Source organism: Lutra lutra, chromosome 4 (assembly GCF_902655055.1).
Source record: "Lutra lutra chromosome 4, mLutLut1.2, whole genome shotgun sequence".
Taxonomy (NCBI): domain Eukaryota; kingdom Metazoa; phylum Chordata; class Mammalia; order Carnivora; family Mustelidae; genus Lutra; species Lutra lutra.
Window position 1 is genome coordinate 91,134,609 of NC_062281.1, and position 27,453 is coordinate 91,162,061.

Below are 27,453 nucleotides of genomic sequence, written 5' to 3' on the forward strand. Positions count from 1 at the left end.
CATTATATACTATATATAATAATATATAATAAATAATAAATAATATTGATAATAATTATTAATATATAATATATAATTATAATATATATTATTATATATATAAAATTTACTTATCTCCCATACTTATATATATAAGTAATATATATATAAAATTTATTTATCTCCCATTTTATATATATAACATGTATATGTAATATATATTTTAAAATTAATTTCCCCCTTTTAAAAATAGATTATTTATTGATTTGTCAGACAGTGAAAGCACAAGCAGGAGGAGCGGCAGAGGGAGATCGAGAAGCAGGTTTCACGTGGGGCAGGGAACCTGACATGCGGCTTGATCCCAACCCTGAGATCATGACCTGAGCCACAGGCAGGAGCTTAACCGACTGAGCCACCCAGGCATCCCAATTTTTTTCCCCTTTCAATTCATTTAATTTCAACAGTCTGTCAAAAAGAATCAATAAACAAACATTGAATTACATTTTGTTGGGTTTTTCAAACTGTACAAACATTTGTGCAACTCTCACCCTGACTGCCCTGCGACTTTTCCATATGCCACACGCCACCCGTGGACACACAGCCCCAGGGCAAAGCCGGCATGGTCTACTTGGAGCCAGTAGACAGGAGGGCACTGAGGCCTGATGAAACTCTTATGGACAAAACAGAGTTCACTGTGGGGTTGAAGTTCATCAGTATAAAGAAGAAAGCAATGATGACCAAGTCTAGGAATAGGGTGTTGTTAGAGAAGATGGAGAATGTTGTAGCTTCATAATCAGCACCTTCGTTCTTCTTCCATGAGATTCTTTCATCTTTTTCCTTTTGAGACATCTTTCTGATATAAGCTTCAGAAGGTTTCAAGTCAGTTCTCTGGAAACAGTAGCCTCCCTCTTCTGTGCTACTAGATGGGGATGGTGGACACGATGAAGGCTTTCCTGAGGAAAAACGTGGAGGGCTTGGCTGAGAGCCCAAATCCTGGAGGAGCAGATTCTCCTCAGACTGCTGCTTGGAGCCACCTTTGGGAGCCATGGTGGAGCCCATATTTATTTATTTTAAAGATTTTATTTATTTGAGAGAGAAAGAGAGCATGAGAGGGGAGAGGGTCAGAGGGAGAAGCAGTCTCCCCGCAGAGCTAGGAGCTAGTGGGACTCGATCCCAGGACTCCAGGATTATGACCTGAGCCAAAGGCAGCCGCTAACCAACTGAGCCACCCAGCGCCCATATTTTAAACTGAAGTAGCGTTGACACAATATTACATGAGTTTCAATATACCACAAAGTGATTCCACAACTCTTGATGTCTGCTATGCTCACCACAAGCGTAGCTACCATCTGTCACCATACAACACCACTATTACAGTACCACTGATTGTATTCTCTATGCTGTCCCTTTCATCCCCATGACTTATTCCGTAATTGGAAGCCTAGACCATCCCCTGCCCGTCACCCTTCTTGCCCTCTCTCCAACTCTCCTCCTCTCTGGCATCCACCAGTTTGTCCTGCGGTATTGTTTTTTATTTACCATCTTGCCTTGAGAGTGGGGAGAGAGGCGCAAATTCCGAAGCTTCCCCACTGTGATAGCTCTTACCACACAAGACAACACACCCAACGTAGGGGCTTTCCGAATAGCCAAAATCAGTTCCAGTTACACCTTCAGGAATGGGGCAACGACCACCAGGTGGGGCCATGGACCCGTGGAGCTTCTTAGGATGGACTTTAGCCAGGACTCCATTTTGATGGCCCAGGAGCCCATCAGTCCAGTCCACAAAGTAGTCCATGTCCACAGTGACATTTCAGGTCTCTGAATATCAGGCTTATTTCAGACTCTATGTCCTGTTGGATACTCCCCCTCCCCTAGTTCCAGTTGCCCGAGTAAATGGCTGTTAAGTCCCTTTGGGAGAAGGGCTGGTGGAATTATTACAACATGTACTTGTCGTAGGGTCCTTCCTCCTAGGGACTCATCCACATTTTCATTCAACAGATTTCAGGTCTGCAAACAATTTAGGTGTAGGAACTGGGCAGGGGGGTCATGCCATTTTTTTTTTTTTTAAAGATTTTATTCATTTATTTGACAGAGATCACAAGTAGGCAGAGAGGCAGGCAGAGAGAGAGAGGGGGAAGCAGGCTCCCTGCTGAGCAGAGAGCCTGATGCGGGGCTCGATCCCAGGATCCTGAGACCATGACCTGAGCTGAAGGCAGAGGCCTAACCCTCTGTGCCACCCAGGCACCACTCATCTCATCCATTTTGAAGTATGCAATTCAGTAGTATTAAGCATATCCACAATGTTGTGCAGCCCAGCTCTGGAGCTTTCTCGTCTTGCCCTACAGAAACTCCGTACCCATTAAACAACAACTCCCCATTTCCCTCTTCCCCCAGTTCTTGGGAACCACCATTCTACTTTCTGTTTCTGTGAATCTGACTACTTTAGCTACCTCATATAAGTGGAATCATATAGTATTTGTTTTTTTGCGTCTGGCTTGGTTGACTTAGCATAATGTCTTCAAGTTTCCTGTGTTGGGCTCCACACCAGGTGTGAAGCCTACTTAGAAAATAAAATAAAAATAAAATAAAATAAAATATCCTCAAGGTTCATTCATGTTGTAGTATATGACAGATTCTCTTCCTTTTAAAGGCTGAATACTGTTTCATTATATGTATGTAGCACATTTGGTTTATCCATTCATCCTTTGATGGACACAAGAGTTACTTCCATCTCTGGCCTATTGTGAACAATGCTGCTGTAGACATGGGTGTTCTCTTCAAGGTCTTGCTTTCAATTCTCTTGGGTCTGTGCAAGGAGTGGGGTTGCTGGATCATGTGGTCATTCTCTTTTTGTTTTTTGGAGGAACTACCATATTGTTTTCCATAGTGGTTGCACGATTTTATATTCTCATCAACGGTGCCCAGAGGTTTCAGTTTCTCCAGTTTCTTCTGGTTGGAAACAGTTCTCTTTATTATTTCTCCCTCCATTTTTGCTTGCAAACTGATTCCTTTCTTAGTTTCTTTCTCTTTCAATACCTTATCATTTACAGCGAAGAAAAACATACTGGTATTATTAGCATTCTGCTTGGAAACCCCCTTAGCCACCTCCAACAAGTTTATTGGGTTCATTTTCTATTTTCCAAGTACCACAGGTGACAGTTTCATAAATGATTCCACTGCTATATCGCACGGATGACCCTTCCTTTAAGCATCCAATAACAATTTCCTCCCTGCCTATCCAGACTAATAGTCTTCTTGCTGCCTGCCCTGCTCGCCTCTGTCTGCTCCCTGGGCTCAGTGCTAATGCCATGTGTTTTAGTTATGTTTAATTATGGTAGTATCCGACTTCTGAGTACCAATTTCTGTTTCAGTATCTACTGCTGAATGACACATCACCCCAAACTTAGTGGTTTAACACAACAATTTATTCATTTCTCACAATCCCATGGATCGACGGGACAGTGGGTCTTATGGTCTTGCGTGGTGTGCTACGTTTAGCCACTGCGTGTGTGGAGGCTTGGAGGTTGGGATGATTCCATGTGGTTTCAGGGCCCCTTTCCCCAGGTGTCCTCACATCCTCAAGAATGCTCGCTCAAGCTCCACATATGCAACTGGACTTTAAGAAGCCCAGCTTCTTCCATGCAGTGAGGGGACTGAAAGCCTTTCAGGGTCCAAACTCTGGGACCTACACAATGGCACATTCTGTTGGCCAAAGCAAGTTACAAGGCAAACCCAGATTCAAATGGTGGTTGGAGAAACAACAATGCCTCTCCGGCAGAGGAACAGTAAACTCACACTCCAAGAGAGCACGGAAGGAGGGTGATTCAGCAAGGACCATTACGTAAGAGTTTCCCACATTTATTTAAGTTTGAGCTGCCTGTTAGACACTGAACTAGAGACCTCAGATGGGCACGTGGCTGTAAGTGCCTTGATCTCAGAGGCAGGGTGGGGTCTGGAAAGTGAATTTGGGAGGCGTCTACAGAGACATGAGGCTTCTGGGAATTGTCCTGCCCACCTGGTTCTTGGTCGCCATGTCCCCATGTCCATTTGGACTGTGGAATGTGGCAGGGTGGGAGTAGAGTGCCGCCCACCACAGCCTGAGCTGGGGGAAGGTTGGGGGAAGGGAAACCTTCTGTTCCTGAGGTAGGTGGCTCCAAGTCCCTCTCCCCACTTGGGCAAAGAGCACTTCGCTCGCCTTCTCCTTCCTTTCCCACCCCAACACAGCCACCAGCGCTAGGGATGACGTTAGGACAGCTGGTCAACTGCCTTGGTTTGCCACCCTCAGAAAGGAACCCAGCAAACAGAGGACCACACTGCCCTGCTCCATCGTCTTGCCCTTGTGTCTCTCAGTCCTACCAGGTGGGAAAACTGCACAAGCCACCCGATTCTACCACTACTGACTGTTCCTTCTCAGCCTTCATCTTGGGGACAGTAATTGGGCGTCATTGGAGTACCTCGTTAACCCCAGCCTGTTCACCATTATGTTACACTTTTCTGTGTTTCTCCGGAAGAAAGGGCTCTTCGCTCTCATCGTTTTAATATCTGGAAGAAGGAAAAGCAAGGGCGAGGCTGAATCTAGCATTTCTGAAAGAAGGAGGTGATTTCAGAGTTATTCCAAACCAGCGGGAAAGACAGGGGAGACCACTCCAACTTGTCCAAAGCAGGAAGCAAAGAGGAAGAGGGATTAAGAGTTGGAGATGGGGGTGCAGATCAAGATTCCAGTGGTACCCACTCTTCTAGGAGTTACTCTTCTCCAAACTGTCCTTGAGAAGAAGAAAACTGGGGGCACCTGGGTGGCTCAGTGCATTAAGCTGCTGCCTTCGGCTCAGGTCATGATCTCAGGTTCCTGGGATCGAGCCCTGCATCCCCTGCATTGGGCTCTGTGCTCAGCGGGGAGCCTGCTTCCCCCCCCCCCCCTTTGCCTGACTCTGCCTACTTGTAATCTCTCTCTTTGTCAAATAAATAAAATCTTTAAAAAAAAAAAGAAAAAGAAAACTGCCTTATGTGCCTCGTTCCTGTTGCTGTACCAACCTCTACCCTCCTGATGACTTCGGAGGAACTGGGAATCTGTATTCTTTCCAATCTTAACGCAGTTTTCCGCACATTTGTTAACTCTCCAAGATCCTATTTTTAAACTGGTTCTGCTAATTTTTGCATTCTCGCCCTGCCTGCTTCCAAGGCCGGGTTTGGGCTGGGGCTGGGGTGAGACACTGGCTCCATCTCTCATTTCCTGAGCTGAGCTGGGTTGTACTAATTGACCTCAAGGGTCTCAGCTGTGCTAAGTTGGGTGTTTGTTAGATGTCGTTAGGCTTGTAATTAGTGCAGAAAATCTAGGTCAGAGGCAACTGGTTGGAGTGATGGTCTCAGGGGGGCGTGAATAAAGGCGGGGAATAGCAAACAAGTTCCTGGTTCTGTGGGTGGGGTGAGCCAGGGACGGGGACCGGTGAGACGGGTGTCATACCCACAGATGGGCAGACACAGGATCACATGCAGAAAGGCGCTTAAACTCTTGGGTGCGTGAGTGTGCTGGTGTGTGTGTGTGTGTGTGTGTGTGTTGTGTTTGCTCCCGCCTTTACCCGGGTTTCTTTCCAACCTCTCCTTATATGGTGTGGCTCCAGAGCAGGCTGGGGATTGGCTGCTGTAGCTGGGAGACTGGGTGCTTGGAAGAAAGGAAGAGAAACGAAAGGCAGGGGCTGGGAGTGAGAAGGGGAGGGGGCTGGAGCCGAGCTTCGAGGGGGTGGAATAGGGCTGGGTCGGCTTGCCTATGAGGTGTAGAAAAGGGAGAGATTTGGGGGGGACTGGTTTTTGGGGAGAATGAGTAGAATATACTGTTGACAGAGGGGCTGGGAGCAGGGGTCAGCGTTCCAGGCTCAGCACCGCATGCTTTCCGAAGGCGGGAGCAGGAGTTCGTGAAACTTGTGGGGTTCTCCCCTTTTCTTCTCACCCTAAACAGCCTACAGCTCTGTGAGACAGCATGCGCAGGAACCCATCAACTCTTCAGGTCAGCACCTGAGACGTTATCCTCCTGTTCCCCAAACCCCTACTTCACAAATGAGTGCGGAAGAACAGACCAAGTGGAGGAAAAGGTCCTTGAAATAGGAAATGGCACTGAGTTCTTCACCTGTCTCCACTCCCTACCCTGCTTCAACTCTGTGTCCTGGATTTCCTCATCTCCCCATCCTAGAGCCTCCCAAAAGATTCTCCTTTTTCCATTTCCTTTGTGTAAGAAAAGAATATAGCACAATTGATGGAAGAGGGAAGGGAAGAAAAACTACACATCCTGAAGCAGGTCCCCCCATAATTGTGTGATAAGCAAGTTGGCTCACAGCCCCCTGCTTCATCTACCCGTTTACTCCAGAACCCTGCAACTGGGAGGGAGTGGAGGCAATATGGGAAGTGAAGGATGGGGCTGATAGAATGTGGAGAGAGAGGTCTGGGAGAGGGGAAGCTGGGCTCCCGGTGCTCTTGTCCTCCCGTCGGCCCACCTTCAGGGTCCCAGTGGGAAGGCTGGCTTGGTGCTCATCTCCCAGCTCTGGAAGACAGGAGATTTGGGGCTCCCCCTCTCTATCTCCAACCTTAGCACCGTGCCTGGTCCTGTCTCTCCTTGAAGAAGGGGCGTGGCCGCTGCCTGGAGCGTGGACTCAGCTGGCTCCCGGACTAGGACAAAGTGGCAGTGATCAAGCCCAGGCCCTAGGTCTCCTAGTCCTTGCTGTCCCCAGCCTACCGCGTCATTTCCCTGAGCACAGCTACCACGGCGGCCGGTGGGCATGTGGCCCATGTGACCACTTGCTTAGTGCTAGCGGTTACTTACAGGCCAGATGGCCGGCACTTTCCTATGTCCTCTTTGCCTGCCGGTCAAGAGCTCTCCATTTTGCAGATGAGGAAACTGACACTCAGACAGCTGGTGCCTTGCCTGGGACCTCATGGCAAAAAAAGTCAGACTCTGAACCCAAATCTGCTTGGTTCCAAAGCTGGGCTCGTTTCGGTCCCCTGTGACTCGGTTCTGGTGCCTAGGTCTTAGTCTCCGGGGGGCCTGATTTTTCTTTTCTGCTCCCCTCACCTGTCATTCTCCTCCCAGCGCCTCCCTGTGTCCTCTACCTCCTCTGGCAGCCACAGGGAATTGACTCATGGGGCTGCACATGTCCTCACTTTGGTCTTTTTCTTATTATGTGGGAGCAACCAGGAGGAAAAAGAAGAGGGAGGGTGCTGGTAAAATAAAATGTATACAAAGATAGAGACTTCTACAAGGAAATATTTTAACCTTGATTTTCATGATTTGACGACAGGTGGGTCTCCTGACCGTGTGAGTTTAGGAGAGTGAGGCCTGTCTGGAGGATGGCAAGTCTGCAGACCCAGACTTCCTGCTACCTTAGGAGACCCTGGGGATGACATTTAGGTGGCTTTCACTCAAATTGGACACATATTCCTTGGGGAAGAGGAATATGTCTAAAGTTGTTTAAAGAACCACAGCTAGATCTGGGGGAAAAATCTTCAGGATTGCGTGGTGCAAGCACCTTCCCCCATAGAGACCGTGGAACTCGGAGACGCCTCCCATCTCGCTTACTTGGGATGTGGAGGCAACACCAGAGCAGAAGAATGGGAACTGAAGGGTCTGCACTTCACCCAGAGGATTTTCCTTTTCTCCCTCCTCCTGTGTCTTCCTGAACGTCACATCAGGGCCACTTCACTGCCACTGCCAACAGGCAGTCTGTCCCAAAGTTGTCCCCCACGTCCCCTCTTACCACAAGAGAAGTGCTAGGTCCTGGCTCTTGGAGGCGAGAGGAGATCTAGGGGAGAGGGTCAAGGGGCTAGCAAGGGCTGCGTACACTTCCAAGTGGTTTCTAACCCCTTTAGCGGATTCGTGAGCCTGTTCCCTTCTTGTCAAACCCCACTCAGCTCTTGCCTTCACAGCTCTTCTCTGGCCCCTGTCACTGTTGCTAACCTGATCTAAGGAACTGCAGAGGAAAGCCGCAAACTAAACAGAATGAGTGTGTGAGCTCTCGTGTTGACAAGAATGCAAGGGAGCCTGGCCAGGAGGGTGGTGGCGTGAGCGCAGAGCTGTTTTGCTGAAGTCAGGGCCTGATGAGTGTTGGGAAAGAGGTTTGAGGAAGGAGAGGGAGAGGCTACAGGAAACCCTAGCTTGGCCAAAAGAGGAACCTGGGCACACGTTTGGTTTTCCCCTCAATCCTGCCCAGCTTGCATTGCAAATCAGTTTCGTTCTTAGAGCCGTTCTTCTGTGGGGTCAGTTGCCCCTAGTTCTCCTGCACTGGGCACCCCCTCACGGAAGGATCACACCATCCCAACTGTCCAACACTGGTTCTTTGAGTTGGGGTTGGGAAAGGTGTGGGAAATGATGACACCAAGCAGACAAGATATCCAGGCTGCTTGGTCTCAGATGATATGAACAAGAAGCTGGTGTGTCTGGTGGTGGTAGGGGGTCCCCACAAATCCTACTCAGGGCTGGGACAGGTTTCACTTCTGTGTGTGCAGTTGGCAATGGCTTCCACATCCCCAGGGCTAGAGCTAGACAGCTGAAATTTCACCCTCGGATTGACAACCTGGAATGGGACACAAGAGAAAAAGCCTCCCCTGCCAAACTTAGCTTATACATGTCCTTGGGAGCAGCAGAACGTTCCCTGCTGTGTCTCAGAGGGGTGGTGTGTGTAAATGGCCAGACTATGCCTTTATTCCACCCCCTCCCTCTTCATCTAGGTAAAAGCTTCTTAATACTAATGCAGGGGTCACCTCCTCAAATCTGAGGCAACTGAGGTGTCAGAGAAAACAGCCATGGGTAAGGAAGGAAAGGAGGGTGGCAGGAAGGTTGGGCAGCAGCAAGAGCAACGAGTTTTGTGTGTTTTTTTTTCCTTTTTTTGACTGAGGTAAATAAAAAAGCTTTATCCTGCGCAACACCTGTTGATAAGAGTCTGTGTACCCCACGCCCCCAAGTCCCAGCCGCTGACCCCTTCCTTCACATCAGGCTCTTCCGGTACTGACTGTGCTGAGGGGCGGGTCTGAGGTGGGAGTCGGGGGTCTGCAGGTCCATCTGTCTGTACAGGTCCCTCAGCTCCCTGACTTCCTGTAGCACCCGCTTCGCCTGGCTCCAGTTTGACGACGCCTCTCCCAGCAGCCGCTCTGTCTCCAGCAGCAGCTGCTCCGACTCGGAATCCGGAGACCGAGGGGGGTCCTTGGCCTTTCGCTTCCCATCGCCCAGTCCCTGAACCTCTGCCAGCAGCTCCTGAGTCTTCTCCAGTTTCCTCGCTACCAGGTCCTGGATCCGGGACAGCTGGCCCGGGTGTGGGGGAAGGAGCGATGGGGGGTCTTCGGGCCGCAGCTGGAGGGTGCGGGCTGGGGCAGGGTCCCGCTGGGACAGGATCTCCTCCAGGGAGGCACAGCGGCCTTTCTCTGTGGTGGTCAACTTCTTTGGGGCCTGTGGGGTGTACGTGGCCCCTTTGTCTGGCTTTTCCCAAGATCGGGGAAGGCCGCTGGCTCGGTCCGAGGAGGGCTGGATATGGTCTGAGTCTGCTCTCCGCCGGCCGCCTGCCAGCTGGGCCACGGACTTGTCCAGGTCCACCCGGAAGCTCTCGGCACAAGAGTTTGGCTCCTCGGGGGAGGGGTCTTCCTCCTGGATCAGGTCCAAGGTCAGCATCCCATCCGAGGTAGAGGTGGAAGCCTAGAGAGAGAGGGAGAAGGGAGGTGTGAAGGGGGGGGAACAGCCATCAGGAGGCGGTTCAGGAGGGACTATCTGAAAGAGAGAGGCAAACTGGTCCTTTTCCTCCTCAAGGTGCCTTCCCTAAATGAGAAGCACCCCATCCTGATGGAGCCCTTGGACTTTCTTACTGTTTCTTGATAGTGATCGGAACTTCTCATTTTCCTGTGATTTACAGGAACTTCTCCTGCCTGTTTCCCATATTCTCCGTTTTACTATAAACTTCCCAGAGAGCACCTTTTCCCCTCTGTCTTGTGGACTCTACATATCAAACTGGGTTGGACACACACAGGAGCGTCCACACACATACACTGTCCTTTTCCATCTGTGTCCTCGAACTGCCTATGCCCTTTAAAGCTCAGTACCCTCTGCCTTCAAGTCAAACTTGTTCTAGTTCCAGAATACTATAGTAAAAAATAACGCAGGCATTATTCAGCACCTCACGTATACTGATATACATGTTGTTTCAATTATTCATTCTTCCTAGCAGCCCCTCAGGGTAGGCATGGTGACTGCCCCCCTATCCTGCTGAAGACTGGTGGCTTCAGGGAGTCACACAGAGAGAGTAAATCACAAACCTAGGTTCCCACCTGGTTCTGTGCGATTAAAAATCCCGAGTTCTTTCTAGTACCCCCGACTGCCTCTCTCCCTAGAGACTGAGAGCGGGGACAGTGACAGGAAGCAGCACTCTGCAAATTCCAGGCATTCACAGTGAGCCTCGAGGTGACTACATGACTCAGTGCTGCTTCCTGTCAGGCAGGCCACGGTCTCATAGCTTCTACTCCATGGTACAGGGTTCGCCTCTTCTGTGTTCACTTTCCTTGAGGTAGATCCCATTTTCCACAAAGAATGATCAATTTATTGAGGGCAAGGACTTTAGAACTCATAGTAGGTGCTAACTAAGTATTTTTGATTTGGAGGAATCAGGCAGGGGGACGGGGTGAAGGGACTCCCCTGGTCTTTGACCTTGGTACTACAGATGCCTCTGGTGGGCTGGACAGTCTTATCTGAGACGGACCGACACGGAGTCGGCCCTTCAACGAGTTTTTATTTTCTTACAGTCTTACGTACCACGGCCATCAGGTGTCCCCGAGTCGGGGGGCGGCGGGAGTGTTGGATTTTTGCCCTGTCTCGAGTGGGGTGGGCGAGATAGCTGTCCTCCTCAACGGTGACCTGAGGAGATGCATTGTGAGTCTTGGGTGCTCTTCAGAGACTGTCCTACCCCTGCAGCCCCTGTGGCCTGAACATGCCTGGACCAGGAAATGAACCCACCCCATTAACTGCTTCTGAGAAAATCCAAGGGCAAGGCCTCTACTGTATGTGTGGGGGCTCCAGGGCTGGCCCCCGGCCTCAAAAAGCACAGAAAGAGGAGTTAGCAGAGAGACTCAGAAGGTGGGAGAATGGGGTTTGCAGAGGGAGCTAAAGAAGTCTAGCTCTGGCAGCTAGCAAGTTAAGAGTGGTCCACCCCAAAAGCTGACCCTTTAAGTGAGTCACGGTCATTGCCTCTGCCCTGGTGTTCCTCCCCTCCAGATGAGCCCCCCTGACCTCATCCAAGATGCGGTTCTTGGCTCGCGTGATGGCTGAGTTGAGGGCACTGATCCAGGATTCCTTCTCTTCTGGACTCACGGCCAGGAAGATCAGGTTGGGAGCCTGTGAGGGGAAGATTCTTGGTTCAGCCAGCGTTTTAGGGTTGGTGCCTCACTATGACAGTGAAGAAATAAGGAATTAGACCCAGTTCTTAGGAGAGAGATTCTGCTTCTATTGTCATCCCTAACCTAAGGAAACCAGCCTCTATTCCTAAAATATGCCACAGCTTAGAGGTTGTTTTAGAAATGACCAAGGAAGAGCTAGGAAGGGTAATGGATATTACCTTGTCATTGGAGATAATTATAGGACGTTTGATAAATAATAAAGGACAGGTACTAAACTAAAGATCTTTAAATGCTTGAGTAAACAGAAAGTTACAGGAACTTCCCTGAGTCCCTTCAGACAGAGAAAGTCGATTCAGAACTTCACCTATCAGGGTACAGGGAAAACTAATTTTCTTCCAAGGGATGTCTGATGTTTGTGTGCTTGTTGTGTGTGAGAGAGAGACAGAGAGAGAGAGAGAGAGAGAGAGATGATCTCTGTGGTTGGACAGTTCAAAGGCTGGCTTGCCTGGAGAATGGGAAACGGCCATGATATTCTCGGGTTAAGTAACAAAAGCTGGCAGGAGGGCAAGCCCAGGGCCTCTGAGCCGAGAGTGGCGGGAGAGAACCTGAAGGGCTGAGGTGTTCTGCGTTCCCTGGGGGCCCAGGAGGCAGGCGCGACATACCGTGTTGCCAGGCTGTTTGGAGTGGGCAAGAGTAAACTTGCTATGGTTTTTCTTGCTCCTGCTCTTGGATTTCCGGAGCTCTTCACACTTCTCGTAGTCGCTCAGGTCAAACACCTCTTGAATATTTTTCTCATCTTTTACCTGGGGGAGGGTCAGAAGGGAGGTGCTGAGGATAAAACGACCTCATGCCTTTCCTCAGACTGTTCATTTAGACAGGTCCTGGGAAGCAGGATAACCTAATGGGGGGGGGGGGGTCAGGGTAGGAGAGCTGTCTGACCCAAGGCCCACACAGGTCCAACAGTGGGCACGGTCCTGGGGGAGCCCTCAAGCCCTGACTCTTCAGGTGGGTTTCCATGCAAACCCCTTAGCCCCACTCTCTTCAGCTAAGCTGTTTCCAGAGCCCCAGGATGTCTCTCTTCACTCTGTCTCCCATTATGTCCTTCAAAAGACATGGCTTACGTAGAGGCTAACAGGTTAATCCTACCATCCTGAAGAAACCAAGACCAGGATGGCTGTTGATTGCCCCAAGGGAGAAGATAAAAGCAGGGTCAGCATCATGGGGTGTCTTGAAGCAAAGGCTACCTCTGGTCTCCCCCATCTTATTAAATATTGACATTGTCGCTTATTTTTTTTTTTTTAAGATTTTAATATTTTTTAAAGTAATCTCTACACCCAACCTGGGGCTCGAACTCAGAACCCCAAGATCATAAGGCGCACACTCCCCTGACTGAGTCAGCCAGGTTTTCTTCCCTGACCTTACTCCTTCCTCAAATACATACTATTCTAAAGAGTCATCAACCTCCTTCATTTCAGAAGCTTCAGAGCCATAGAAACAACAGTCCCCTGTGTTATTTGTTCACACAAGCAAAAAAATACACCTGCAGTTTGCCCTCCGAGCTACTGAGAAAACTTGCAGGCTTCAAGAGCCGTTTAAGTCATCCACCTCTCTCTGGACAAGATACACTCAGGTTGTCCCCGGAGGAGGAAATTTCAGACTCGTATTCTGCTCCTTCTTTCCATGGTTCCAGTTTGAGAGCCTAAGCATCTTCTTGCCAGGAAGTTCTCCTCTGTGTCTACATGGAGCCCTCCCTGCTTATGGCACCTTTCTGGCACCCTTCTCACCTTTAGCCAACATTTGGCCCTTCACTCTCTCGCCCAATGTCTCAACAGAGACCACACTTCTCTCTACCTCCTCTGACCCCACCAGCCTCTGCGGAGAGCCACAAAGCAAATGCCAGTAATATTTCTGCCAACGTCTGTCTGAAACCTCTCTGTCGTTTCTCCTCTCTGCTAAGGTGTTCCCCTGAAGTCCTGGGGCTCTGAAGCTGTGGCTTATGGACTATTCTGGCTTGCAAGAGGAGAGGGACTTAGTCACCGTCTCAGACCAGCAGACTTGGATTGGAAAGCGCTTTCACCCTCTGCCATTTGAGCCTGGGAATGAGCTGTTTTTGATTTCCTGGGATGAGAGATGAAAAGCACCAGTGCTTGTCCAACTAAGCAAACTGGGGCGCCTGGGTGGCTCAGTGGGTTAAGCCTTTGCCTCCGGCTCAGGTCATGATCTCAGGGTCCTGGGATTGAGCCCTGCATAGGGCTCTCTGCTCAGCAGGGAGCCTGCTTCCCCCTCTCTCTCTGCCTGCCTCTCTGCCTACTTGCTCTGTCAAATAAATAAACAAAATCCTTAAAAAAAAAAAAAAGACTAAACAAACAGATAAAAGCAGTTTCATACCTCTCCTGGAAGACACCTACACTCCCCCTGAGCTGTGCGCAGGCAGAGGAACTTCATCTACTCTCCTAGTTCTCAGCAGCCTTGAAGTGGGGGAGTGGTTCTCTCTTCCACTCCCCGGCCAGTCTCTGGCCTTGCCCCTGCCTGTCCTTGGGACTTGGACTTGCCATTGGGGCCAGGGGGCTGACACAGAGGAGGAGGGCTCATCCCACAGCCTCTCTGGGGTCAATGGCAGCCTATACCTCGGCCTGGCGAGCTTTCTCCATGGCTCTCCCTTTTCCAGGGCTCCCCGGCTTTGGGCTGGTAAGTGACCCAGAGGCCCGGGAGGATTGTGCATGGCAGTGGAGAAGATGTCAACAAGGGGTGTCTGAGAACAATTCCCAGAAACGTGGGGCAGGGAGGGAGGATGATGCCTCAGACCTCTTGTCCTTCTTCCTCAGACGTGAGATTATCAGCAGCATCCAGAACTCTTAGAGAGAAAAGTGCTGGGTGTGTGTATGGAGCCACGGGACAGAGTTACTTGTTCTGTTTTTCTTACAGGAAGGGAAGGGAGAAGGGAAGGGAAGGGAGGGGGGATATTCTGTCCTGGACACAGCTGACGAGGAACCCCAGGAAGGAGACAGTGACAGAGTTAGGCCCTGATAGGGCAGTGGTAGGAGAAGGGGCAAGACAAACAGCAGGACAAGGAGATTACTGTTCCCACCGAAGAAGGACAACTTTGAGACCCTTGTCCATTCCTCTACCAAACGCCCTGTCTCATTTACTAATCTTCCAAAGCTAACCCTTCCTTTCCCCTGGGCCCACAGAAAGGGATTTTCCCTTGCCAAAAAAGATACCCTGAACGCAGTTTCCTCTACCAGGAGATCTCCCCAAGATCTAGTTTCTGTTCCTATACATCAACCCCATGATCATAAGATGCCCTTTGACTGAGGAAAGTGATTCATAACAACCATACAGAAGGATTTCTTTGATGGGGGTGGTGGTGGGAGACCCTGCCTTTATGAGAAGTAACAAAAAAGACTATTGAAATTTCAAGGGGACAGAGTTAGGAATATTCTTGTGTTAGCACCTAAATTACAAACATTATACTTTCCATTTAAAAAGAAATCTTGAAACTTAATAGATTCTGCTCTGGAGCTTGTGGGAAGTGGACAGAATAGAGCCTAGAGTCCTCTGTCTGCTTCACCCTAAGTCCAGGCCCACTGTAGCATGGAAATGCGCTCCAAAGAAGAGGAGTAATGGTAGGCTTGTTCCCACTTCTTCTTCTTCCTCAGCAGGGGGCAATGGGCCCCATGATGGGTCAGATGTTCCTGAATCACAGGACACCAAGCCTTGGAGGCTGAGGTCATTCCATCCTTCCCCCGTCTCTGTACTCCTTCCTCCACAAACAGGGAGCAAGCACGCTCTTTTGCTTCCAGGCTCTGTTCTTCAGACAAACACAAACAAGAAAAGAGGTCTTGTTCCTTCTTCCCTTTCACTGTTCTCATGGTTCCCCTTTGACTTGTGGGAAGTTCTCCCTGATTGCTCACCAGAGTTTCCTGCCATTATGAAGTTCGGGGAAGACAAGAGATACACTTTGACACCTGCTCGTTATTATTTTTTAAACTGGAAAGCCAGCAAATTGTGGAAAAACCTTCTATAGGATTTGGGATGGGGTGGAAGTGGCCATTAAAAAGAAATCCTACTATCAAAGCCTTCTCTCACTGCCCACCATCACCAAGTTCCCAGCTTAGCCTAAACTGTCAGGTTGAAACACCCAGAAGAGGGATCGCTTGGGCCTGGGCACAGCTCAGCTCTCCCCTACTGGGCTAGGTACACGTTGTGTTCAGATGAATACTTTTTCTCTAGGACTGCGCATGTGTCTGTTTCAATACCATAAAAGGATTTATTTACCTAAATATAGTCTACTGCAGAAAGCAGAAGAGGTTAGAAATCAGGGTGGACTTCCCAGTTAGGCCCAGGGCGGGGGGAGTGGGTTGGGTGGGACACAGGATTGGGGGAGGAAGGGCCACCCAACCAGGGGAGCACAGCACAGCCTCCTAGCCAATGCGGGCACAGTCTCAGAAGTAGGGACTGGAATGACTTCCAACTCCTGGAGGGCAATGACAGTTTCTCAGGTGGTACTGATCTCAAGAAATAGAGATAAAAGGGACAAGAGTGTGGATTCAGTGAGCTAGACTCAGGTTCTGAATGTGGACTGTGGTTTTCATTTTAACTACCCAGGGACAGACAGGGGTTCCTGACTCCATTTGTCTGCTTTCTGATACAAATGGGGGGAAGTTAGGAAGAGAGTGGAGAATGAGTTTCCTGCTGCTGCCTTTTTTTTTTTTTTTTTTTTTTTAAATGGAGTGGGAAGTATACTGGTTAGGAATGTTGGCTTCAACAGAAATAACTACCCCTCACAGATACTCTGCCTGAGGTCATATGAGACTGACCCAGGGTTGCGCACGTGTTCTCTGTGATTGGGGCAGCTGCCCTTGTGATATGACCTGCATATGCCTTTTCAGCAGCCAGGGCAAAGGAAAAAAAAAAAAAAATCCCACCTTCAGCTAGCTGCTAGGATAGGGTAGGGGGCAGCAGGGGACACTTCGAATTTTGGGACCCCTTGGGAGGGAGGTTATCGTCCTTGTCGGATAGGTGTTTGCAAAGCAAAATCATTAAGTTAAGATGCATGCTCAACTTTCAAATTCTTACTCGGGGCTTCTGGAGAAAGGGTAACCTTTTTCTGCAGATCTGACAGGGGTAGAGACCAACCGAACTGCTGAACTTGCCTCTGGAACAAAATAGGGGGCGAGGGAAGGAGGAAACAGAGGTAGGGGAGTCTCCTGTAGGGGACAAAACGGGGGAATATGAGGAAACGGGGACAGAGGAGGCAAAGGGCACCTACCTCCTTGTCAGAGACGTACAGCTGGTCCCCCTTCAGCACCACATAACGGTTTTTCCAGATCTCCCTGAAAATCCCTTTCCCGCAGAATTTCCGGACCCAGCCGACCTTCTCAGGCGGTGCGGACGGATGGTTGCCATCCTGAAGCCCCTGGCCCAGGGCAAGAGCAAAACCTTCCGGTTAGGTGGCTGTCGCCTTCTCCCCGTCTCATTCCGGCCCTCACGACCCCCCTCGGCTCCCCTGTCCCCGGCTTTCCCGTGACCGCCCCCCCAAGCCCCCAGAGGCTGGACTCAGGGCGCCCCGAGTTCGCTCCCCACTTCTCGGAAGGTTTTCACTCTGGGCAACTCTCCCCCCGCCACAAGCCCCGCCGCCCTCCAGCTTCCCCGACATAAACAACTCCAAGTGCGAGAGGAGGGGGCGCCGGGGCCCGGCCTGGGCAGAGGGTGGCCTCCGGCTGGCCGCCAGGTCCCCCGCCCCCTCCCGCAGCCTCGGTCCCCGCCGCGCCGGGATGAACGGCATTTTATTTTATTTCTCATTGTCTCGGGGCCGCAGCCGTGCGCACGCAGGCGGCGGCCGGGCCCGGGGGAGGAGGCGCGGGGGGCGGGCGCAAAGTGAGCCAAGTCCAAGCCCCCGACCCAAGTCCGCACACAAAAGCCCCCCGGCGCGGCGCCGGGGCCGCGGGGCCGGGGTCCTGGGAGCGGCGGTCGGCGGGCGCACTCACCCTCTTGGCGGAATTGTTCTTCTTCATCATTCCGGGTGGGCGCGGGCGCGGGGGGAAGGGGCCGGCTGGCGGAGCTGCCCCCCGCCGCCGCCGCCGCCGCTCCTCCCTCCCTCTCCCGGACTCTCCCCTTCTTTGTAGCTCCGGTTACACTAAAGGCCGGCCTCCCTCGCACTCGCACACACGCACGCCCGCTCCCCGCCCCTCGGCGCCCTCCATCCCGGCGCCCACGCGGCCCGGGCCCCCGCGCGCCCCCGCCGCCAGCTCCCCGGCCCGCGCCCCGCGGTTCCATCCGCGGGCCCGCTGACGTTGCGAGTTCAGAATAAAGGGCGAATCGCGGAGCGGGAGATGGTGCGCTCCCCCACCCCCCCTCCTTTGTTTCTGACTCGCCGAGGGTGAAGAAGACAGACCTAAACCCAGCCGGAGAGAGCGGCTCCCCGGGCGAGGGCGGGGGGTGGGGAGGGCGCGGGACCCACGCTCGCACCTGCGGCGGGAGCCGGGGGTGGAGCCCGAGACAGCGACCCGCCCGACCTGTCCGGACCGCCCGCGGAGGTGGCAGGAACGGATAATGCAGAGAGATCTAGCAAGACCGAGAGAACCTAGTCCAGATGGTCTCCCTCCCAAAGGCGAAACAAAAGCAAGAGCGGGAGGTGGGAGGGCGCTCGCCTGAGGGAGAACCGGCATCTGGAATTCACACTCCCTGGGTGGTGGAGATAGTGGCCTGGGTAGGTCAGGTATTGGGGAAAAGTTTTCTGTGCCCCGAGGAGGGGGGTATGGATGGGTAGGGGCGCGCGGGGGGAGTGGAGTTCGTATTAATCTACATTGCTACCAGTTTGCAAAGCCTCAGGCCTTCTTTGAGCCTCCTAAGTACGAAGTGGACATACGTGTGATCTCCATTGCTCATGGAGAAGAGTGAGACTCGGGATGGCCCAGGGATATGCAGACACACACGGTAAGTACTGGCGGGAGTACATTTCTCCGTCTCCAAAGCCATTGTTTAGAGTACCATGTGGCTTTAAATATAAGCTCCAGGTGAGGCTAAAACTTCCTCGCTATCTCTTTCTGCTGCCCTCACCTGGAAGCACCCCATCCCAGTCCAGTGGAGGGAAGGGCTCTGTGCCCAGAGGATGCCCTGACTGGAGAGACCTCTGCTGATGCCTCCTACACCAGATCTGCCTCGGAGCTCACAGACCAACATCTTAGCTTCATTTTTTTTCCAGTACATATTTAAGGGCAGGTGGGGAGTCAGGAAACCCAGGTTTGGGTACCAGTTTCATCTTCACTACTTTGTGGCCTTTGGTCAAGTCACTGAATATATATTTTTTTAATTTAAATTTTAGATTTTATTTATTTGAGAAAGAGAGAGAGAGGAGCAGAGGGAGAGGGACAAGCAGACTCCACACTGCACGCAGGGCCCCATGCGGGGCTCCATCATGCACCCAGAGATCATGACCTGAGCCGAAACCCAGAGTCGGGCATTTAACCCACTGAGCCTCCCAGGCACCCCAAGTCACTGAATTTCGTCAGGACTCTGTTCCTCAACATATTAAACGGTGAGGGATGAACTGCCAATTCTATCAACAAGGAAAGTTAGTGGAATATAGGAGATGACCTGTGGAAGTCCTATGAAAATCTGCAAATATTGCCCTCTAGGGCTAATTATTGAATGATAATAAGCTAACAGAAACATTGCCTGGCATATGGTAGACATGCAGTAACCACAAAATGAATACAAATCCCTGGCACACAAGAGCAGGGAAAATGAAGAACATTTTCTTCTGGAGGTGTCTCAAGATAAAAGAAAATATTGACCAATTTTGTGGTTTCAGGAATGGGGCGGTCTTGCCTTCTTCTGGCATCTGTCAAATGAAGGAGGGGCTTTTCTCTTTCCCCAGTCACCTCCTTTCCTCCTAATCTCAATGATATTCCTCTTAGCCTCTTTTCATTTACCAGAGTAATTAATTCCTCTATTTTAGACCGATACATACATTTAGCCTTTCAAAATGCTCTTATATATCATTTCTTTAAATCTTTAGTGCCAACTTGTGAGGTATACAGAATAAATATTATTCCCACTTGGAAAATGAGGAATTGGCATGGCAGATCAATCCACTTGCCCAAGTTTACACAGCAAATTACTAGCTAAATGGATTAGAATCCAGGTGTTCTGACTCCAGTCCACTGTTTAGGCTTTGTACACACACATACTCCTCTCCCCTTCCACCATCTCTGTTTCTCGCTCCCTGTTGAAAAAGTGCTTTAAAGGGAATCAGAAAATCTAGGGTATCTTCATAAATGAGGAAGCAAAATGTCCCAGTGTACTGGGGAGGAAAAAGTAGGAGGCATGCTCTTTTGAGGGCTTGCTGGCCAGGCGGATGAGAGCGGTTTGGATTTATAATTTAAATAGATTCTGGCTTATGGGAGACAAATGTTTCATGATTTGCCCCATCTTCCTCCTTTCTCCTCTTTTGAAAAGTCAATGAATATTTGAGTGTCTGCTGTATGCAAGGTACTGGGGTCCTTGTGCTAGAGTTTTGTGGAACATTAGGCAGAGGGACTGGTAAAATATCAGAACCCTCCCAAGTAATTTTCAGATTCCAGAACAGATGCATGTGGGCTGGAGAACCTTTCCTGCCTATTTGCTCCTGAAGATGTTACATAAATCTCTGGATTTTTCTCTCACTAACCTGTACTGCTTCTCTGCCTCCTCTTACTGTCCTGCCCCTACCTCCCTTCGCTTTGCCTCCCGTGGTCCTGTTACTCATACCCCTCTCCCTGGGCCACACTCATCCCAGGCCTGTTCTTCAGCTGACTTCTCTCTCACCAGGTGAACCTCGTGGCACCTGAATTGGGATCTTTGACTTGGGGCTGTTTCCAAGGATCAATTCTTTTTTTTAATTTTTTTTTTTTTAAAGATTTTATTTATTTATTTGACAGAGAGATCACAAGCAGGCAGAGAGGCAGGCAGAGAGAGAGGAGGAAGCAGGCTCCCCGCTGAGCAGAGAGCCCGATGGGGGGCTCGATCCCAGGACTCTGAGATCATGACCTGAGCCGAAGGCAGCGGCTTAACCCACTGAGCCACCCAGGCGCCCCTTTTTTTAAATTTTTAAAAAATATTTTATTTATTTATTTGACAGACAGAGATCACAAGCAGGCAGAGAGGAGGAGGAAGCAGGCTCCCCACAGAGCAGAGAGCCCGATGTGGGGCTCGATCCCAGGACCCTGGGTTCATGACCTGAGCCGAAGGCAGAGGCTTCAACCCACTGAGCCACCCAGGTGCCCCTCCAAGGATCATTTCTTTTTTTTTTTTTTAAAGATTTTATTTATTTATTTGAGAGAGAGACAGTGAGAGAGAGCATGAGCAAGGAGAAGGTCAGAGGGAGAAGCAGACTCCCCATGGAGCCGGGAGCCCAATGTGGGACTCGATCCTGGAACCCTGGGATCATGACCTCAGCCAAAGACAGTCGTCCAACCAACTGAGCCACCCAGGCGTCCCCCAAGGATCAATTCTTAAGTGAGAAATCTCAGAGTGAGAATTTACTGGTGCTTTTTTTTTTTTTTAACGCATTGTCACAGCACTGTCTCCTCAGTGAGCTTGATACCATGATACACACAAGCCACAAAGACGACTCAAGCCAATTTCTTTCTTTTGGTGGAGCGAAGATACCAGGAGGACTTGTGATGGGGTGACCTCCCTAATGGCATCATTGTGGGTAAGACGCAACTCCAGCAACTTTATTCTTCACTTGACTGTTTAATAAGCCACTCCCCGTAAGGGAGCAAGAAAGGAGCTATCAGCGATAGGACTGTTGAGTTGCTGCTTGCAAGTTTATTGGGCAAAAACTTGCTGTCCAAACGGTTAGCTAAAAACAGTGCCTTGGCTTTGTAAACGGGATATTTGATGAGGGCCTTTCAATCTACGGAAGAGAGTCATTAAAAGCACATGAGACGTCAAGGAAAATGCTATTTTTAAAGGGTAAAAATAAAGGGCCACTAATAATGTAATCAGCTCTGTAAATCTTGAAAACGTTTAAGTCTTTGGGGCATCTGGGTGACTCAGTTGGCTAAGCACTGGACTCTTGACTGTGGCTCAGGTGATGATCTCAGGGTCGAGAAATCGTGCCCTGAGTTGGGCTCTGTGCACTGGGCATGGAGTCTGCTTGGGATGCTCTCCCCAACCCCCACAACTCACGTGTGAGCATGCTGGGTTGTCTCTAGAAAGAATATTTTAAAAATATAAAAAAAAATGTACGTAAGGGGCGCCTAGGTGGCTCAGTTGTTAGGTGTCTGCCTTCGGCTCAGGTCATGACCCTAGGGTCCTGGATTCAAGTCCTGTATTGGGCTCCCTGCTCAGTGGGTAGCAGGCTTCTCCCTCTCCCACTCTCCCTGCTTGTGCTCTCTCTCCCGCTGTGTCTCTGTCAAATAAATAAATAAAATATTTTTAAAAATGTATGTAAGTCTTTGACCCTTAATAAAGAAATGCCAACTTTAAAAAAAAAGGGTATTTATTTATTTGACAGAGAGATAGAGAATGAGCACAAGTAGGGGAGCAGCAGGCAGAGGAGGAGGGAGAATCAGGTTCTCCACCAAGCAGGGGGCCCAATGCGGGGCTTCATCCCAGGACCGTGGGCTCATGACCTGAGCTAAAGGCAGCTGCTTAACTGAGTCACCCATGTGCCCCAGAAATGCCACCTTCTGGCATCAGACATCCTGAGGGTAAGGCTCACTTTTTACACTTCTTGGTATCCTTAGTTGGGTAGGCACAATGGAAACAGGCAAATAATAGGAGGAATGATTTAAGAAAATTCTGTTCTTTTTGTTGTTGTTGTTAAGATTTATTTTAGAGAGAGTGAGTGAGAGAGGGCGTGTGTGGGGGCAGGGGTGGAGGGAGAGGCAGAGAACCTTAAGCAGACTCCCCACATGGGGAGTACAAGGCGGGGCTTGATGCCTTGACCCTGAGATCATGACCTGAGCTGAAATCAAGAGTTGGTTGCTTAACTGACTGAGCTACCCGGGCACCCCGAGAAGTCCGTTCTTTTTTTTTTTTTTTTTAAAGATTTTATTTATTTGACAGACAGAGATCACAAGTAGGCAGAGAAGCAGGCAGAGAGAGAGGGGAGGAAGCAGGCTCCCTGCGGAGCAGAGAGCCCGATGCGGGGCTCAATCCCAGGACCCCGGGATCATGACCTGAGCCAAAGGCAGAGGCTTTAACCTACTGAGCCACCCAGGTGCCCCGAGAAGTCCGTTCTTTTTCTTTTTTTTTTTTTTTTTAAGATTTTATTTATTTGTCAGAGAGAGAGGACAAGCAGAGGGAGCAGCAGGCAGAACAGGCAGAGCAGGCAGAGGGAGGAGCAGGCTCCTTTCTGAGCAGGGAGCCTGATGTGGGATTCGATCCCAGGATCCTGGGATCACAACCTGAGCCGAAGGCAGCCACCTAACCAACTGAGCCACCCAGGTGTCCCAGAGAAGTGTCTGTTCTTGTTCTTCTTACTCCAAAGAGTTATCTTGCCAAGAGGAAGGGAGGCACACATAATCCTGCTTGGAAGGAAGTTTGTTTATTTGAAAAAACTATGTGACTCATAAAATGCTGCAATTAAAATAATAACTCCCCAAATGAAGGCAGTTTCACTTTTTTAATATAAGAAAGGGAAATTTTTAAAAAAATGTACCTAAAGTGACCCACAAAGGAAAAAAAAAAAAGGAAAGGAAATTAGATCTTAGCTCTTAGCTATAATATGACAAAGTCTTAGGGCTTCACATGAGTGTGAGTTAAACAAACCATGGAGAAAAGGGAGAGGGAATGGGGAAAAGGGAGATGGCTAGAAAGGCTTTTATTTTTTCCCTTATTTCTTGAGCTACTGATTAGTGCAGTGGGAGAGTTGACGGGAATCTGATCTTTCTGTATACTGATTTTGTATCCCCAGGTTGGAGACAGGAATCAATCTTACTGTCTATTATTAGTGTTTGCAGTGTTCTAAGTGCTTTATATATATTATCTAATCCTTATAGTCCTAGGAGGAAGGTACTTTATTACTCTCATTTTTTAAAAAGATTTATTTATTTATTTGACAGACAGAGATCACAAGTAGGCAGAGAGGCAGGCAGAGAGAGAGGAGGAAGCAGGCTCCCCGCTGAGGGGAGATCCCGATGCAGGGCTCGATCTCAGGACCCTGGGACCATGACCCAAGCCAAAGGCAGAGGCCTTAACCCACTGAGCCACCCAAGCGCCCCTATTACTCTCAGTTTTTAAAGATTTTTTGAGAGAGAGAGAGAGTGGACAAGCAGGGAGAGAGGCAAAGGGAGAGGGAGAGAGAAGCAGACTCCCCAGTGAGCATGGAGCCCAACGTGGGGTTCAGTTTTAAGACCCTGAGATCATGACTTGTGCTGAAATCAAGAGTCGGGTGCTTAACTGACAGCCCCTCCAGGTCTATTACCCTTATTTTACAGATGAGGACACTGAGCCACAGGGAGACTAAACAGCATTCTCAAAGCCTGACAACTTTGACAGATTTGAACTTAGGCTGTCTGTGGCTACCGAATATTTTATGTTCAACATCAAAAGAAAGTAAAAAAAATATACAGGGCTTACAGAAGACTAGTGAGGGATTGTGCTATGCTGTTTTTGCTATGATTTGAGGATGCCATAACTTCCTGGCATTAGTGACATCCCCACAACTACTGCTTTCAAGAGAATTGAAATTGACACCAGAATTTATCATTTGCTTTGACATACTTTAAATATCCTTTGGATGGAAGCAGTGCCTTCTCTATGTCTGGTATAATGCCAACTCATCCCTCATCTCATGAATTCCCATAAATAGTTATTAACCCCCAAGAAATAAAAACTTGTATCTTTCCACAAAATGGATTTTTATTGTAGTCATACATGGTTTCTCAGTGCCACAGAAAACTGCAATGTAGGAACAATTTTTGGATGGTTCTTTACAGAAACATGATGAGTTTTCAAAAAAATGAAGTGTGTAGGAATGTGGTTAATGAAAAGTAAAAGGGGTCAAGAGAAGAGAGGATGCATAGCGTGAGCATCAAATGATTATTTTTTAAACCCCTCTGAGCTCTGATAACCCTTTTTTCAAGTAAGATCCCAACAAAATTCGTCAGAAACTGAAGTGACTGTGCTGTCAAATACAAGGAATACCTTTGTTTATCTGATAAGAAAACCACGAGAAAAGTGGGCTGGGGCACAGACTTATTCTCAGCTCATCACTGGGAGTCTTGGTGTCTGTGTCAACCGTCCACGAATTAGCAGACTACTTGGAGTTGGGTTAGAACGACAAGCACAAAACCCAAGGCTCTTCTCCAACACCTGTGGTCAGCGGGGAAAGCCTGTGGCGACGTCAGGGGGGAAGTCACGCCATTCTCTTCACCTCGCCGTCACCATCTCATCTTCTGCTTGCTGACCTCGATGTCACCTGAGAGCTCTCCCTGCTTCGGCTGTGCAGTCCAGAAGCCAGAACTTCCTCTAGGAAACTGAGCAGTAGATTGGAGGTTACTCAAAGGAAAAAAAAAAGCATCTCCAAAAATAGATTATCTTGCGCATGACATAGAAGTGAATGAAGGATATCATGATTAGTATTCAAGAGGTACTGGTCTGATGTGTGGGTGCAGAAGAGAAGCATCAGTTGAACACTCAAACTTGTGGACTAGAAGGAATGCCCCTCAGTGCTCTTCCCCAAGCTTCTCCCTGTTTTTTTTAGCATTAAACCTATAAGATCTGTTAAGACTGAGATTTCCAGTTTGAAATTTCTAGTTAGGACCCCAATTTTGAAAAATTTATCTACCTATCCATCTCCCTATCTATTTTAGAGAGAGAGAGAGCACAAGTGGGGAGAAGAATAGAAGGGAAGAAGAGGGAGGGGAAAAATCTCAAGCAGATTCCACGCTGAACTCAGAGCCTGACGCAGGGCTGAATCTCACGATCCTGAGACCATGACCTGAGCTGAAATCAAAAGTCGGATGCTTCGGATGCCTGGGTGGCTCAGTCGTTAATCGTCTGCTTTCGGCTCAGGTCATGATCCCAGGGTCCTGGGATCAAGTCCCGCATCAGGCTCCCTGCTCCGTGGGAAGCCTGCTTCTCCCTCTCCCACTCCCCCTGCTTGTATTCCCTCTTTCACTGTCTCTGTCAAATAAATAAAATCTTGGAAAAAAAAAAAAGACACTTCAACTGAGCCCCCCAGGTGCCCCGGACCCAGAATTTTTAAGGGCAAGTCTGCCCTATTAATTGAGAACCATGTTACATCAACACCTCTTGTTTGACTCTTAAAATGGCCTCAGAACGTGGACTGTGCCTCTAGTCTCCTCCTCAGCTGGGGGACTCTGCAAAGTGGCACCAGAGTTGATTTTCTAAAACACAGATGGTATCTTATTGTGTACTTTCACCTCGTCAGCTTGAAAACCTTACTTTTGCTTACAGAATACTGTACAGATTAAAATTCAAGGCCCTTCATAATGTATCCTCATAATTAACTAACACTTGTATTTATTTTGTTCCTGATAACTGTATTAAGCCACATGTGTATGTGTATATGTATGTGTGAACAAGATGCTATTATCCTCATTTGAAAGATGATGGAACCAAGCTATAGGGGTGAAGGGATTTGCCAAGTTCACTGCAGCCAGGAAGTGGCTCAGCTGGGCTTCAAGTTCAGGCTCTGGAACCTGTGCCCCGGGTACTACGCACACTGCTGCTCACTCGTCTGGCTCCACTTCCCACCAGGCCGCCTAGCAGCGCCCAGCCACTTGCTCTCCCCCAAATACCTCCTGAGCTTTCCCTGCTGTATGTTGTGCTCTTAAGTCCTGTGTCTGAAACGACAGACGGCCCTTCTCTGTCTGATGAAATCCTTTTTATCCTTTAAGGCGAGGACTGAAAGTCACCTTTTCTGTGAAGCCTTTTCAAACTCCTTCAGGCTGGTCGGATCCCTCTCATCCCTGCAACTCTCTTTAATATCCTGGTATTTTCGCTCTGTGTTCTTACTCCTCAGGTCCTCTCCCTGTTACTGTCCACTGCACTAGACTGTGAGCTATGTGAGCTATGGTGGGTCTAGGGCTTCAGCTTGGATCTCCAGGGCTTAGCACATAGGCTGATATCTAGTAGGGCCCCAATAGTGGCATCCTAAATAAATGAACTCATTAAAATAGCTACCATTAAGCATCCAACTCTTGGTTTCAGCTCAGGTTGTGACCTTGTGGTCGTGGGATTGAGCCCTGAGTTGGGCTCTGTGCTCAGCTTGGAGTCTGCTTCAGATTCTCTCTCCCTCCTGCTCACTCACTCTCTCTCTCAAATAAATAAATAAAATCTTAAATAGCTACACGTTGGCCAGAGAGCCTTCGCTTTGATACTGGAGTCTGGGGGTAGTGTGGTAAGTGTCTTTCTGGGGAGACAGGTCTGTAGCAGAGGGCTGGAGGGATGACCAGGTAGGTACCTTATCATTACCATTGTTTTGCACTTTTAGATCTGGCAGATTCTGGACTTGGAGGACTTAAATTCCAAACTCCTTTGCAGAAGAAAAAAAAAAGATGATGAAATAGAGGGAAAGGAGTAGAAGTGAAATTTATTTATTTCGCTACTGAAATCCAGGCACTTCTGTGTGGCCCGGTTTTTGGCCAGTTGGACTGGAGACACTTCAAGGGCAGAAAACAAGTATCAGGGAATGAGGGAGCATTGCTTTCTTGAGAGAGAACACAAGAAGTCTCTGACTGGTGACTTACAGTAAGAACGAAACAAATGGGCTGAGAAGCCCTACGGGAATTTACCAGGTGATTTCTGCTTCACTTCAGACTCTGCAACCAGTGCAAAGAAAAGAAGTAAATTCACTGAAATTATACTTCAGGATCCTCCTCTGTGTATCAACAAGACCCCATATTCTTGACGGCAAAGAGAAAAGACTATTTATATTTGCCAAGTCTAATTTTGTTTGTGACTTTTAAAAAACTATCTATTTGAGGACTTTGATGAGTCACTGCAGAATGCTTTAAAAATTATGGGCGAGGAACATATTGGTATCTATACCCCAAATTTAGACTATGTTTAAAAACACAACAACAGAAGAATGATTTTTGTTTTTTAGCTTTTTTGGGGGGGGCACATTGAGATTTATTAATTTAATTTAAA

At 49.1% G+C, this 27,453-nt stretch overlaps 2 protein-coding genes, 1 long non-coding RNA gene and 1 pseudogene across 5 annotated transcripts in view; 1 reads left to right on the forward strand and 3 right to left on the reverse strand.

Annotated features, from left to right (window-relative positions):
• Nucleotides 1-591: 591 nt before the first annotated feature.
• Nucleotides 592-1,026, reverse strand: LOC125098575 (translocon-associated protein subunit gamma-like; annotated as a pseudogene).
• Nucleotides 1,027-8,827: 7,801 nt separating this feature from the next.
• On the reverse strand, nt 8,828-17,598 carry PLEKHO1 (pleckstrin homology domain containing O1). Its single transcript, XM_047723729.1, has 6 exons — nt 17,328-17,598; nt 16,610-16,756; nt 12,000-12,140; nt 11,231-11,335; nt 10,757-10,858; nt 8,828-9,649 (listed from the first exon to the last, which is right to left on the reverse strand). Exons 1-6 carry the CDS (start codon nt 17,355-17,357, stop codon nt 8,948-8,950), a joined length of 1,227 nt encoding a protein of 408 aa, XP_047579685.1. The 5' UTR covers nt 17,358-17,598; the 3' UTR covers nt 8,828-8,947.
• Nucleotides 17,599-17,681: 83 nt separating this feature from the next.
• On the forward strand, nt 17,682-27,392 carry LOC125096787 (uncharacterized). The gene is made up of 3 exons (XR_007126391.1): nt 17,682-18,276; nt 20,901-21,037; nt 26,795-27,392. It is a non-coding gene; the product is annotated as an uncharacterized LOC125096787 (long non-coding RNA).
• VPS45 (vacuolar protein sorting 45 homolog) overlaps nt 24,174-27,453 on the reverse strand; it is a 68,892-nt gene continuing 65,612 nt past the window's right edge. For 2 of the 3 annotated variants that reach the window (XM_047723728.1, XM_047723726.1), the window contains one exon: nt 24,174-24,812. In XM_047723728.1, the coding sequence (XP_047579684.1) occupies nt 24,725-24,812 (88 nt within the window). In that variant the 3' untranslated portion in view covers nt 24,174-24,724. Of the gene's footprint in view, nt 24,813-26,775; nt 26,837-27,453 lie in introns of those variants that run through there. The other variant, XM_047723727.1, reaches the window with a different exon arrangement.

What these genes read in the sequence shown, in the direction of transcription:
- PLEKHO1 (XM_047723729.1), bottom strand. Translation starts at nt 17,357, where the DNA reads ATGATGAAGAAGAACAATTCCGCCAAGAGG. An exon ending in CCAAACAGCCTGGCAACACG is followed by an intron (nt 11,336 to 11,999) that starts GTATGTCGCGCC and finishes TTCCCCTCACAG; the next exon opens with GCTCCCAACCTGATCTTCCT. An exon ending in GGGGACACCTGATGGCCGTG is followed by an intron (nt 9,650 to 10,756) that starts GTACGTAAGACT and finishes CTCTCTCTCTAG; the next exon opens with GCTTCCACCTCTACCTCGGA.